This window comes from Chanodichthys erythropterus, chromosome 16 (genome assembly GCF_024489055.1).
Source record: "Chanodichthys erythropterus isolate Z2021 chromosome 16, ASM2448905v1, whole genome shotgun sequence".
Lineage (NCBI taxonomy): Eukaryota > Metazoa > Chordata > Actinopteri > Cypriniformes > Xenocyprididae > Chanodichthys > Chanodichthys erythropterus.
The window spans coordinates 12,038,914-12,054,806 of NC_090236.1; the positions used below are offsets into that span (position 1 = coordinate 12,038,914).

At 35.7% G+C, this 15,893-nt stretch overlaps 1 protein-coding gene across 5 annotated transcripts in view; it reads right to left on the bottom strand.

The window, feature by feature from the left end:
* Positions 1-3,156, bottom strand: part of LOC137002469 (piezo-type mechanosensitive ion channel component 2) — a 101,285-nt gene extending 98,129 nt beyond the window's left edge. For all 5 annotated transcript variants that reach the window (XM_067362150.1, XM_067362147.1, XM_067362148.1 and 2 more), the window contains exon 1: positions 2,625-3,156. In XM_067362150.1, the coding sequence (XP_067218251.1) occupies positions 2,625-2,688 (64 nt within the window). In that variant the 5' untranslated portion in view covers positions 2,689-3,156. The remainder of the gene's footprint in view (positions 1-2,624) is intronic.
* Between the last annotated feature and the right edge of the window lie 12,737 nt (positions 3,157-15,893).

Genomic DNA, 15,893 nt, shown 5'->3' on the forward strand with positions numbered 1-15,893 from the left:
GTTAAAACGACTTTCCACCGATTAATGGAGATGCTCCACAGCTTGGCAATTGCGTTTGGAAGATAAAAGAATGAAAGGTCTTAGGCTGTCAAGAGATACATTATCATCTTATAGAATGGATCTTATCTACCTATAGGAAGAATCCTGCTGAGAAAAAAGAGTTTGTGCCCGCGCACATGCATGTGTGTGTGTGTGAATTTTTGAGGGTTAATTATATATAAATAAGAGGAAATGTGAATATGGATTAATTGTGGGCAACCACAGATCCGATTAAGAACCTTAAACACAGACTGTAAAGCTTCTAGATTAATTTCATGATGGTAAAAGCGATGGTAAGTGCATCCAACAGCATAAAAAACCATCAGAAAAAAGCATAAAACCATTGGGAATAAGATGTTTTCAGTTATTTGAATAAGATGTTTTCAAAAGCTAAAACACACTTCACATTGATCCTTCATTACTGTTATTTCACTGTAAAAAAAAATATGATTTTTCTTAAATCAAGGGTTTATGCTTAAAACAGAAAAATAATCTTGTTTTCCCTTTGAAACAAGAAAAAGTTTATTTTTCTGACCCCATTGGCAGATATTTGTTCTCATTATGAGTATAAACTTAATTTTTATTTTTTTTTTTTTTTTTTTTTTTTTTTTTTTTTCAGAAAACAAGACTTAATAAATTTAAAGCAATTTTGCTTCTCAAGAATTTTTAGATATTTGTACCGGAAAACGATGCAAAAATACACTATGCATGAGTCCCATCTGTCAAGAACATAAAACGAGGAATGTTTTGAAAAGTGATGGGGGACGTTTTAGAGCAGGTGTCTAAAAATGAATAATACAATTAGGGGGGAAAATGTCTAAATAATGATGACTATAAAGGACCCTACACAAGCTTAAATGGAATCAATCAAAAATTTTAAGTAAATAAATAAGTAAAACAAACATTCCATATGTTTTATGTAGAACTCAATGGTGTCGAATGTCTCTTTAAAACACTCCGAGGGGTTTCACCGTATTACTCTGTCAATAATCTATGACAACAACTTATTATCAGATACACCCCACAGAACAATTAACCAGCAACAATGAGTAAAATGACAGGAAAATATGGATTAAGTCAAACAGGGATAAATTAGATGGATTAATGATCATTTAGCCTGGTATGTTTTACATTAGATGACATGAAGACAAAGTTCAGGAATAAAGCTGTCTGACAAAAATGCCATTACTATCTTAAAACAAAATGGATGCATGTTATTAACCACATTAAACCATTTAATGGAGCAAACAGAGAATTAGTTAACTATCGTAAAATGTCATTTTGCTCTTAACTCAGAACCAAAATCTCACTTCAATAAAATAATGCATTGGGAAAATATAGTTGCACATAAAGATTTGTTGTCATAATAGTTCAGTAACTATCAGGTTTTGAGCCAACAGTCTAATTATACAAATGATTGTTTTCGCTAACAGCAGTTTTGTATGTTGGTTTCAAACGCTCCCATAAATAAAGACATTTTATGATTTACATCCTCTAAAACTGCAGGTTCATCAACTCATTAATTATATTTTTAGAGCCAAAAACAATGATTTATCACCTTTTAAACATTTTTCTAAAATAAATGCAGATTTTTTAAATGTAGATTTTGTTGTTGAAAATGTCACAGAAGAAAAAAAAATTGCCAATTAAAAAATAAACCCTTTGAAAAGTGACAACTAGCCCCAGTCTGTTATATGTGCTTTTCTTAGACAATTTTTAGGTACTTGGGCTGAATCAAAATAAAAATATTAACACTCACTTATTTTGTATACACAGAGTAGTACCGCAACATTTAAAATAATAATAATAATAATTTCTACACAGTAAAAAAGAATTGTTGGTTTAACTTAAAAAAGTCGGTTAATTGGTTGCCTTAAAATGTTTAGTTCATTGAAATTAAAAATTTCAGTTAATAAAATAAAGGCTATTGATTTAATCAGCAGAAACTCAAAATATTATGTTATCTGAACCACATTAATTCAGTTGATTTGTCAAAAAAAAAATGTTGTGATAACAAATCATGAACAGTGTTGTCCAACTATTTTAAATTAAAAACTTAAGTTCAGTTGTTTCCTTAAATCAAGTAATCAGTTTGGCTGTACAAATAATATTGAACTTAAATTATATGAAACTAACTTAAAAAATCGAGTTGAATCTCATATAACTTATATATATTAAAAAAAGTTGAAATTGCTTAGATTAGTTTGATGAGTTAAAGCAATGTAAAACATATGTTGCCATGATTTATAGATGATATTTTTTTTTTTTTTTTTTTTTACAGTGAGTCTGTTAGTATGAGATTTTATAAATGGAACAAGAGCGGAAAATTAAGAAATGGCATACAATACTAATGATGCACTGCGTTCCTTTCTGCACATTTCAACTTCTTTTACCTTCCTCTTTCCCTTTAATTCATAATTTAGCACTTTTTACTCAAATCAAACAGTATTTCACAGATGAAGAGCTGCAGGATGATCCGCACCTGCTGCGTAACGGAGACATTGCGCATCTCCGCATTGAGCTCTAGCCCTAAACCTTCCGAACAGGATCAAATAGTGAAATCAAGAGTTGCTGGAGACACTCACCTGCCGCCAGACACACTGGCAACAGCACTCTGAAGATCAGACCACACACAACCTCAGAAGCCATCGCTCAAATGTGATGGACAAACCGCAGCATCCAGCAGTCAGATGTCCTGGATCCGGGACAGGACAGCATCCTTCGAGCACCCTTACTCTGGATCCTCCATGCGTCCTCGTGTCCCAGTGGACACGAGGTGGAAACTTCCAGTTGAGGACTCCTTTTGTACAAATATAACGCGTTAAAAATGCTTTCTCGAGTGGGTGAAAGTGATTCACCTAACTCATGCTGACAGGACGATGTGCTTTTGTCAACGCAAAGTTCTGGTCTTCTCGGAGCGCGCAACGGTCACGCGGCTATCCAGCGGCGCGTTTGCGCTTGTACGCGCGCGGGATGCGTCCGAAAAACGCGTGTATCCTGGGGGGAAAATCACTTCGTATCCTGTGGCGCTGGTTATAGATCTCTAAGATCATAAACTGTTATTTAATCGCCCCAGAGTCACTTTTACGCGCTCATATTGAAGGTGGGCAGGTTGACTTCCTCACTTCTATCTCCACACAGCTGCTCTGAAAGCTACAGGCATTCCGGTCAAAGACAAACGCCCGTTCATAAGTGATCCTGCAGGGATCCAATGAGAGGCCGCGGGAGGAGGGTCCTGTGGCCCTTGCGGGACGCTCCATTTGATTGCTGTTTTACTAGGAACTCATCATCATTACAAAGGGGCTTCTAGAAAAGATCTTATCACGGCCATGCAGTTATTTTTTAGCTGACTAAGTCCACTAGGATATAATATGAGCCTGTCGAAGATGTGGATTGATAGCACCTATACAGTAGTGTCCTAAAGTGATGTCCGGAGGGAATATTTTTTATATTTTTTAAAAATGTTAAATTTGAAGGAAGAACAAAACACTAAACTTGGTCAATGTATTTATCTGACAAAATATTTGGTTTATTTTTTTGCAACAAATAAATAAAAATAAAATAAAAATGCATATATAGCTGACAGGAAAAAGCATATATTGACTACAACTATACTTCGTTGGTTCTCTCGTTTTTGCATTTTTATAATTTCACATGGTTAAAAAAGTTAAATAGAAGTGACAGGAGGGGAAAAATACTAAACTTTAAGGAGCAAAAGGTTTAATTTATTTATACTTCAGTGTATACAGGGTTCCTACACATTTTCCATTTTAAAATTCCATACTTTTCCAGACCTCCTTCAAAACTATTTCTGCCATTGCTAAGCTTCGTGTCCTTTTCTATGTTTTCTCTGCTTCATGTTTGTAGTCTGGGTCCTACAGTCTTTTAGTGATTTTTAAATTAGTGTTTGATGGTTGAAAAAGTTTTGTATTAAGGATTCACGTCTAGGCTCTTATAGCTTATAGTGCATATATTTAGCAAAATGCTCCTCTCGAAGTTCATTTTTGTAGCTGAATAATGAGTATTTGGACAATGAACGGCTTTTCTGAAGTAGGCTAAATGTGACATTTTTACAAGTTGTTTTATTGATGCCTTTCTGCAGCTGAAACACTGATTGATTGATTGCATGTAACATGATACAGATTTCAGTAAGTTGTACTGTATCTTTCAACATACCTTCGTATGTTCATTCATGTTTATTTTGTGCTGTAACTAGTAAAGCGGAAGAGATGGTTGACTAGGGCTGCAACAACGAATCGATAAAATCGATAAAATTCGATTATTAAAAGAGTTGGCAACGAATTTCATTATCGATTCGTTGTGTCGCGCGACTATTACGCCTGTCAATGAGACGCGGAGATGTTTGAGTATAAAAAGGCGTGGTTGAGCGAGAAGCAGAGCGGAGCAAAAATAAATAAATAAATAAATAGCAGAGCGGAGGTAGAGGAAAGACCATCGGAGAGATCTGAACAGGCGTGCCGTTGTCAGGACCCCCGCAGTTTTGAAAAGACAGAAATCGACCCCCGCACTTTTGATACGGGCTGCTTCAATCAGTCACACTATATCATCTTTTAGCTTTGGATATTTTCTTTCAAATGAGACCATTTTCACGTTTTTTCACGCTTTCGTTCATAAATAATCAACTGTTTTGTCGCGAATGTAAAGAACAGGAAATGCGCTTCGAACAGAGAAACACGCGATCTCCAAACAATCGATCAAAGCGTGCTAACGTTTTAGGACAGGTCGATGGTATATAAATCATGCCCGAATGTCAATCAAGCCAAACTGTCCATTCAGAAACCGAGAATTTGACCACTTGACAAGGTAAGGAGGCTGATCTCTCAGGTTGACGCGCGAGCTGGCTTGACCGAAGTTTTCGTGAGGATTTAAGGTTTATGGACTGCTTTGATTTTGGTAATTACATCTAGAAAGATAAAAGCATTGATGGCATCTATAAAATAGATATCTGAAGGCGAAACAAAAGTGATATTGCCTCGTCCAGTGAGGAGGACGCACGAGAGGAGACCTGGTTTAATTGGTATGTATGTGTACTGTAATACTGCATTTACAATGCTTATCAGTGGCATACATTTCGATTGCGAACGTGAAAATCCAAAAGACCATGACTAAAACTAAATCAAAATTTGCTGTCAAAATTAACACTGATCTGTTGTCATTTATTTATTCTGTGCTTTATCCCATATCGGTTATTGTTGACAAATATATTTGTTTGTTGTACTTTTTAAATTTCATTTTAAAGTTTTTTATAGCACTTGGTCATCTTAAGCTAAACAAAATTATACATCTTTTTGTGCAATTTATATATTTATAATTATATATTTGGCAGATGTAAAGCATACATGTGTATGTTTTTTGTGTTAGTCCATTTGTTTTTTATTACTTTAACAGCTCAGGGATGTTAAAAGAGCAACCTGTTTTTGCACGTTCTGAGGATTTTTTTGCACAGTGAATTTGCACTGTCATTTCTGTTTTTGAATAAAAGGTTGGAAATTAATGTTTTTTTCCCATCCGATTCATCGATTAATCGTAAAAATAATCGACAGATTAATCGATTATTGAAATAATCGTTAGTTGCAGCCCTATGGTTGACTCACGAGCGCTATAGTGATCTGTCACGCCACAAAGCACCAAGAAAGATCGCGACTCACTCCAGTCTATGGGAAAGTAGCCCATTTTTGATTCTTTTGAGAATCTTGACAATTTAAAATGGCTAATTTCATCAAAAAGTGACTAGTTTGCAGGTATGATAAATTAGAAAACTGAATAGAGCCAATAGTCTGGAAACACAAATATTTTTCCATACACTGATTTCTTTTTTCCATACATTTCCAGACCTGGAAATTACTCAAATCAAATTCCATACTTTTCCATATACTTTTCCAAACTGCGTAGGAACCCTGTGTATACAACTCCTGTTACAAAAAAAACAAATATGAAGCAGCACAACTGTTTTCAACATTGATAGTAAGAAATGTTTCTTAAACAGCAAATCTGCACATTAGAATGATTTCTGAAGGATCGTGTGACTGAAGACTGCAGTAATGATGCTGAAAATTCAGCTTTGTATGGCAAAGTCAGAGAGTATAATTTAAAAAGAAGCAGAACATTTCATGATTTCGGAAAACTGAATGACAATATAAAGAAGGAACATTTTAGATTGTGTTCTGTTTCTACAGTAGATCACTAATCAAGAAAATAATGGACTAGCAGACTAAATAACAATTGAAGTCTCACTTTTGAACAATTACATGCTCTTATAGGCATTGCAAAACCATCATAAAACATTTGCAAAAATTAGTCATAAATCATAAATTAATTGTATCAATCATAATCACATCAGACAAGATGATAGTTGCTTTAAGAAACATTTTTCTTTTTTCTATTGGCTGCTTCCCTCTATTAACACTGTACTAATGATCCCTGTTGTTGTTTTTTTAACCAAAGAACTAGCAAAGCAGCTTTCTTTTGCACCTAGTTTGGGTTGGATTCCCCTGATGTCTAGTCCACCAGAGATGACCAACTATTAACAGTTTTGGAGTTAATGCATTGCAAGTAACACGAGATACATAATCACTTTAAGTAGCGCATTACTTTTAAACTTACAACAAAATATCGTGAGTTATTTTTTTCTAACACAAGTTTTCCCAAGCATTGACTGACAGCTCTCCTGTCCCCATGTTGAGAGAAATCATGAGTAAGTGCAGAGGTGTTGTGTGAACATGATGGTTATTCTAGACTCAGTATGCATTTACTCATCTCACTTGCACAACAGATTCAGTATTCCTCAAAATGAATAAAAACTGTGAAATGCAAACTATTAAGCAAACCTCAATAATTAAATATGTTAAATTAATTCAATTCTAGTTTATTGTATAGTGCTTTTCACAATAGTTTCAAAGCATGTTTTACATAAAATGCAATGCGTCTACATTAAAGTTTAGTGTTATAAGAGAGTCCAAGTAACGTATTTCAGAAATGTACATATACAAGTCACGCAGTTAACTAACATAACATATTAATTTTAGGCAGAAAAAATGAGCTCATTTTAAGCAATTATTACATGTTGTGATTACAATATATAGAAAATTTAGCAATTGAGTCATCTCTTCACAGGTGTTGAGTTTTCATAAGAGGCATCACGAGATAAAACAGAAAAGCAAATGGAGATTAATTAGCACAGCTGCTGTTCATAACATTAAGCAAATATAATCATGTGCATTTGATCTGATAAACTGGACTACAAGGTTATGAGATGCATTATGTGAATGCTTGGCTAAAGAGATGCATCTTTAATCTAGACTTATACTGGGAGAGTGAGTCTGAGCCTTGAACATTATCAGGAAGACTATTCCAGAGTTTAGGAGCCAAATGTGAAAATGTTCTCCCTCCTTTAGTAACAGTACATCCTTCTAAATGCAAATTGTAGTCTAAGAGATTCTGTGTGCAGGTTTTTGCAGTAATACTTCAGTCTTATCTGAATTTAGAAGAAAATTACAGGTCATCCAATATTTTAATTTAACACGCTCTGTCAACTTAGATAATTTAGATCTGGTCGTGATGAAACATATAACAGAGTATCATTGGCATAACAATGGAAACCAATTCCATGTTTTCTTATAACATTACCAAGTGGCAGCATATATATTGAAAATAACAGAGGGCATAACACAGATCCTTGTGGCACACCATAAGGCGTTATCTTAGATCTTGGTTATGGTCTGAGAGGTACTTTTTTTTTAACTTATTTTTGTGATCTATAGCAGTGGTTCCCAAACTTTTTAGCTTGGAGTACCCCCTGAAGGGACTACCATCCTTCTGCGTACCCCCTCTCTTCCACTTCGACTGCAGTCACACCTTTACCATTAAGGGACAATATTTGCCCCCTAAATTGATTTTCCAGTGCATTTTTTTAGCTTTATGAATAACTTTATAAAATAAATAATGTTTTAAATAAAAAATGTCCAATAGAGAAATATGCAATGATGGTAAAACGAAATTATACTTTTAAATATTAAACTAAAACCGCCAGTAGGTGGCAGCAAGTCACTGTTTTTATGAGTGAGTCATCGAGTCATTCATTCAGTAATGAAGCAAGTGGCTGTGAACATAGATAGATAGATAGATAGATAGATAGATAGATAGATAGATAGATAGATAGATAGATAGATAGATAGATAGATAGATAGATAGATAGATAGATAGATAGATAGATAGATAGATAGATAGATAGATAGATAGATAGATAAAATGCCAATCAATCGGTAGTTATCGATACCTTTTCCGCGTTCGTTTGACTTGCGCCTGGCGCTGAGGCGAAGGTGGAATGCGCGTCTGAAAAGTGTCCTGTTTGTTGTGGTCGTAAAGAAACATTTCTTTATAAACGCAGTGTTTTACTTGGCGATTATTTAAAAAATATTTTTATTTTTGGTATTTTTTATGCTCTGTTGGTGGTTTGTGGAGTAGCATCACCTTAGGGGGATTAGACAAATGCTGAATTAGAGACGGTAAAAAGTGAGTGGGTCCAATATCATTGGTCTTAAAAAGTGGGTGGGTCTTGTCCCACCCAAATACAATGGCTCCGACGCCCATGATTTATACATTTATCAATATGCCATTGTGTGTGTGTGTGTGTGTGTGTGTGTGTGTGTGAGAGAGATAAATTCAAATGAACAATCAAACTTGTTTTTTATTAAAATATAAAATTCATTTATACATTTATCAATATGCCATAGCCTACCATATGTCTTTGTTAAAGAGTGTAATACAAAGTCTTTCAACATGAAAGCAGAATTTTTCAATGTGTGACAGCGTCCTGTATCATAACTAAGTCTCTGCCGTTTGTAAACAAACCAAACCGTGTGAAAATCCGGTAAAAACGCGGGGAGTTATGATTATTGTAGTTGAGGATACATCTTCCTCAGTAGAAATAAATGCGGGGGGCGGCGCATTGGGGACCCATCCAAGATGGCGCCGCGCTGTTACGTCCGCTCCAATAGGCAGCGTCAGTCTATGAGGCGTCTACGTATATTATGTCTATGGCTGGGAATGAATCATTGAATCATTGACTCTAAGGATTCGCTCAAAGCCGCAGAATTGTTCGCGAAACACAGACGTGTGTGGTAGTTCTGCTGTGGTTTTCGTTAGAACTATTATTTCATTACAAAATACAGTAAATACTGACGGTACTGTGTTTAAAATTTACGTTTTATTTTTTGAACTGTTGTATAATAATGTCACGTTTACAGTCATGTGGATATTTGGGAACAAGTGCGTTCTTGCTCGTTATCATCATCAAATACAAGAACTCACACAAGGTATGTTTTTGTATCGGAGAAAGTTTGAGTCTTAAATCGAAATTAATCCATTGTCTGTGTCTATATTTGTTCTTCATGCGAGTAAGTGCTAAATCCCCACTTTTACAAAGGAACATTGTCGAGAACGGCAGTAATTTAGCGTGATATAAGGCAGCAGACTCTCCACGCAATCTATCATTTGCATGCTGCTTGTTTTACAATCTATGGTGGATACAGTCATTTAGTCTGCAAATGATGAGGTAATTTGATTAAATGTAATGGATTTACGACATTTTGGAAGTTAGAAATACATGCTCGATTTTAATATTATTTTAAGGTAGAATTAAATGAACTAATGAGCATTTTGTTCGCGTACCCCCTTTTGTCACCTCACGTACCCCAGTTTGGGAACCACTGATCTATAGTGTCGAACACAGCACTGAGATCAAGTAAAACTAGTATTTAAATACAGCTTTGCTCAGAAGCTAAAAGTAAGTTATTTTTATTTTTAACAAGCACAGTTTCTGTGCTATGATAAGGCCTGAAACCAGACTGAAATGTTTCATACTGTATATATACAGTTGTGGTCAGAATTATTGGCACCCTTGGTAAATATGATCAAAGATGACTGTAAAAATAAATCTGCATTGTTTATCATTTTGATCTTTAATTCATAAAATTAGCAAAAATCTAACCTTTCATTGAAGGAAAACAATTGAAAGGGCAAAATCACACAATGAAATAAATGTTTTTCTCCAAAACAAGTTGGCCACAATTCACATTTACATTTTTTAGCACACCAGGGTGATCATAAACATGAAATTATTCAGCCATGACTTCCTGTTCCACAAGAGTATAAATATGAGGAAACACAAAGGCCAAATTCCCTTAATCATTCATCACAATGAGTAAAACCAAAGAATATAGTTATGATGTGCAGCAAAAGATTGTTGAGCTTCACAAAATACAAAGTGGCTGTAAGAAAATAGCTAAAGCATTGGAAATCCCCATTTCCACTATCAGGGCAATAATTAAGGGTGGTCTTGTTTTTGGAACAAGAAAAGTTTGAGTGGCCAAAGACTCTCCAATGATCACAGCTGGAGAATTGCAGAGATTAGTTGAGTCTTGAGTCTCAGAAAGCCTAAAAAAATGATCAAACAGCTACGTCCCCACAAGTTGTTCGGGAGGGTTTCAAGAAAAATCCTCTGCTCTCATCCAGAAACAAACTCCAGCATATTCAGTTGTCAGTCAAGACTGGAACTTCAAACGTGACCAGCTTCTATGGTCAGATGAAACTAAAACAAGAGATTCTTGGCAGCAAACCCACCAGATGGGTTTGGTGCACACATGGATAAAAAGTACCCCATGCCCACGGTTAAATATACTGCTGGATCTTTAATGTTGTGGGCCTATTTTTCTGCTGGAGGTCCTGGACAACTTGTTCAGATACATGGCATCATGGATTCTAGCAAATACCAACAGATAAAAAATCAAAACCTGACCGCTTCTGCTAGAAATCCAATAATGAGTCGTGATTGGATCTTCCATCAGGACAGTGATCCAAAACAAACATCAAAACCAACACAGAAATGTGTCACTGAGCACAAAATGAAGCTTCGGCCATGACCATCCCAGTCCTCTGACCTGAACCCTAAAGAAAATGAGTGGAGTGAACTGAAGAGAAGAAGCACCAGCATGGAGCTGAAATCTGAAGGATCTGGAGAGATTCTGCATGAAGGAATGATCTCTGATCTCTTCTCAGGTGTTCTCCAAACTCATCAGGCATTATAGAAGAAGACTCAGAGCTGTTATCTTGGCAAAAGGAGGTTGCAAAAAGTTTTGAATAAAAGGGTGCCAATAATTGTGGCCGTGTTTTGGATATAAACATTTATTTCATAATGTGACTTTCTCCCCACTTTCAATTCTTTTTCTTCAGCGAAAAGGTTAGATTTTTGCTAATTTTATGAATTAAAGATCAAAAGGATAAACAATGCAGATTTATTTTTACATATTTACCAAGGGTGCCAATAATTCTGACCACAATATACTAATATATATATATATACACACACACACACAATTCATTTGGATCTAGCTGTGGTTTCTTAATGAAAGGCTTAATAACTGCCAGCTTGAATGGTCTGGGATATGACCTAGAGATAAAGACGCGTTAATAATATTGAGGAGAGGCTTTTCTGCGACAGGTAACACCTTTTTCAGTGGTTTACTGGGTATTGGATCTAATAAACATGTTGTTGGTTTAGTTTATTTAGCTGTTCCTGTCCTAGTTGTAATGCACTGCAGTTATTCTTGAGGGGCAAAAATTGAGGCTGAATCATAAAACGCTGCCAAACGTTACAATTGTATTTCTGATGCTCTTGATTTTCTCAGTGAAGAAATTCATAAAGTCTTTACTACTAAACTGTAATGGAATATTCAGTTCAGGTGATGTCTGTTGTTAATCTAGCCACTGAACTAAACTAAAATCTTGGATTGTTTGGGTTATTTTCTATGAGTTTGAGGAGATGCTCAGCCCTGGCTGTTTTTATAGAGGGACATACTGTCTTTCCACAAGATTCTAAAGACCTCTAGATTAGTTTGTTTTCATTTGCGCATTAGATCACGAGTTTCTCTCTTGATTTACACAATTATACTTTAAACTAAAACTAATCCTTTAAGATAAACATCACATTTGCGTTTCATTTTGTTAGTGTTGAACTGTCTTCTTCTGCAATCCAGAATGGCAGCACAGCTGAAATGTTTGTTTGAGCTGCGCTCTCTAATGCACATATGTGAATTTGCATTTCTGTCAACCTGAGGCTTCCCTTTTGGTGCGAAAGGGCTTTTACATTTGCCAAAATAAAACTTTTTTTGTTATTAAAAAAACAAGCAAGAAAGCCCAGTGCCGATGAGAAAAAAATAACATATTACTTTCCATAAAAAGTAATGCATTAAGTTACTTTTTTTGGTAGTAAAGCATTATTGCAATGCATTACTTTTAAACGTAACTTTCTCCAAAACTGCCTGTTAAAGCTGTGCCAAACAACCCTCCCCATGCAAGCTGGCAGTCAGTACATGATCTAATGCTGCAGGTGAGGCATCAATAATCCATTTGTCTGACATTGTGTTTGTTCATTAATGGTGTTGATTATAGGAGATCTGAGAGCAGGTCTCTTATGCTCTTTAAAAACTGTACATCAACTCAGGATGGCAGCCTCAGGATGGCATCAAAATTTTAACACAAAGCACTTACACCGGATCAAACTTCCTGGATGTTTAATTCCTTGGCTCTCATAAGTAGCTAATAATAGAATAATGTCTATAATCCATATATACTTAGTGGTCTGCAAACACATTTATTAGCCTTTACATAAACACATGCACAGATGAACATTTAGAGATGAAATATTAGGCCTAAATATTTAAACCAGCAGTACCTTCATGTTGAAGCACACAAGACGATGAAGCAAACACTATGAGCTGATGTTTTCTGTGGAAAAACCTCAGTGTTTTGCACTCCTGGACTGTGTGTTCAAGAAATCGTGCCTTCATTATGTGGTATAATAAAGAAACACATAAAATCGAGTCACTTTTTAATTCAGAGTGAATGATAATCTTCTGTATTGGCAAATATAAAAGTGCTTACTTTTAAAAGGTCTTCTTGTTGAACTGAATCCATTTGATGTCGATGTTAAACATTACATAATGTTTAACATTAGTTGAATGTGCATTCATAGGGGTCAAAAGTTCTTTAGTTCTTTGGTAATAGTTTTTTATCTAGAACTTTTTTATCTACCCAACTTTTGGGTACAGTTCTTGTGTGGCTTCCTGTTAAACATCGTATAGATTTTAAAATCTTGCTAATTACTTACAAAGCACTAAATGGTTTAGCTCCCCAGTACCTGAGCGAGCTCTTAAAGCATTATAGTCCTTCACATTTATTGCGATCTCAGAATTCAGGTCAGCTGATAATACCTAGAATATCAAAATCAACTTAAGGCAGCAGATCCTTCTCCTATTTGGCACCTAAACTCTGGAACAATCTTCCTAGCATTGTTCAGGAAGCAGACACACTCTGTCAGTTTAAATCTAGACTAAAAACACATCTCTTTAACCTGGAATACACATAACACATTATCAATTTATATTTTCAAATCCGTTAAAAGAGTATTAGGCTGCATAAATTAGGTCAGCCGGAACCGGGAACACTTCCTATAACACCAGATGTACTCGTTACATTGGAAGAAGAATGGCATCTATGCTAATATTAGTCTTTCTGTTTATCCCGAGGTTTACCTTAGTCAGCCGTATCCAGGCCGTATCCAGATGAGACCAAGGACCTGCACCTTGACATGTCCACAACGCAGCCCTGAAGTATCAGCAGAGATCGAGTCAACTAGATCATCCATTGTGAAGACATCATCAACACGACAGCCAGTGCCACAGTTCCTCAACAACTGTCCATACCGGCGTGATGAATACGATCCTCAACTGGATGGAACTGAAATAAATACTTTGATTGTTGCGATCCTATCGGACTTATGATAGCAACCCGAGTTGTAACAAAGCACTGTTCGCCAGAGGAGAACTGCCCCCCCAACTAAGCCTGGTTTCTCCCAAGGTTTTTCCTCCATTTTAACACCTATTTGCCACCTGATGTCACCTGATGGAGTTTGAGTTCCTTGCCGCTGTCGCCTTTGGCTTGCTTAGTTGGGGACACTAGACATTTGACTTGACATTTGATAATCAACAGTGCTTCTGATCTGCCTGCATTGACATTATTATTTAAGAGCTGCTGTGCAGCCAAAATTATGTACCAGTTATCAATGTAAAGCTGCTTTGACACAATCTGCATTGTAAAAAGCGCTATATAAATAAAGGTGACTTGACTTGACTATATTTCCCCCTCACTGCTGGAAAACAGATTTATTATAAAAAAAAAAAATGTAAATGTAAAAAAAAAATGAAAAAGTAGGAGAATCAATTAATTGTGAACAATGTACTGCCATTGTGTAAATAATATGTAATCATGTAATCCATAAAAAAGTAACTGTAGTCTGATTTTAAAAAGTAGTTTACTCTTGCTTTTTGGAATTTGATTACGTAATCCAGATTACATATAATCCGTTACTACCCAGCTCTGTACACAACAAACTGTGATACGCTGCGTATTCTAACACCTTTCTATCAGAACCAGCATTAACTTCTTGAGCAATTTGAGCTGCAGTAGCTCGTCTGTTGGATCGGACTACACGGGCCAGCCTTCACTCATCAATGAGCCTCGGCCGCCCATGACCCTGTCGCCGGTTCAACACTGTTCCTTCCTTGGAGCACTTTTGATAGATACTGACAGCTGCAGACCGGGAACACCACACCCGTCAAGCCATCACAATTTGGCCCTTGTCAAACTTGCTGCAGTCCTTACTTTTGCCCATTTGTCATACTTACGCATGCACTTTGAGGACAAAATGTTCACTTGCTGCCTAATAGATCCACCCACTAACAGGTGCTGTGATGAAGAGATGATCAGTGTTGTTCACTTCACCTGTCAGTGCTCATAATGTTATGCCTGATCAGTGTATGTTCAAATGTAATTTATTCCTGTGATCAAAGCTGAATTTTCAGCATCATTCATCCAGTCTTCAGTGTCACATGATCCTTCAGAAATCATTCTGATATGCTGATTTGCTGCTCAAGAAACATTTATGATTATTATGTTGTGCTGCTTAATTTTTTTGTGGAAACTGCAATACGTTTTTTCAGGATTCATTGATGAATAGAAAGTTCAAAAGAACAGCAATTATTTGAAATAGTATCTTTTGTGACATTATAAATGTCTTTACTGTCACTGTTGATCAATTTAATGCATCCTTGCTGAATAAAAGTATTAATTTCTTAACCCCAAATGTGCATCAAAGCTTCATGAAATTTTCAACATATTTTAAAGGGTTAGTTCACCCCAAAATGAAAATTCTGTCATTAATTACTCACCTTCATGTCATTCCACACCCGTAAGACAGAACACAAATTAAGATATTTTTGATAAAATCTGATGGCTCAGAGCACTAAAGTCACATGATTTCAGTAAACGAGGCTTCATTAGTGTTTCGAAATTTCAATGGTTCACCACTGAAGCTTCATGAAGCAGTGTTTTGAAATCGCCCATCACTAAATATAGTCATAAAGTTGTTATTTTGTTTTTTTTTTTGGTGCACAAAAAGTATTCTCGTCACTTCACAACATTAAGGTTGAACCACTGTAGTCACATTAACTGATTTAAATATGTCTTTAGTAGCTTTCTGGGCATTGAAAGTGTTATTCTCTTGCTGTCAATGGAGGCCTCACTGAGCCGTCGGATTTTATCAAAAATATCTTAATTTTTGTTCCGAAGATGAGGTCTTATTGGTGTGGAATGACATGAAGATGAGTAATTAATGACAGAACTTTATTTTTAGGGTGAACTAACCCTTTAAGTAATGAAATGTCAAACACTAGATTATTACATTTTCATTAGTTTTTGCAATAACAACTTTTAATGAT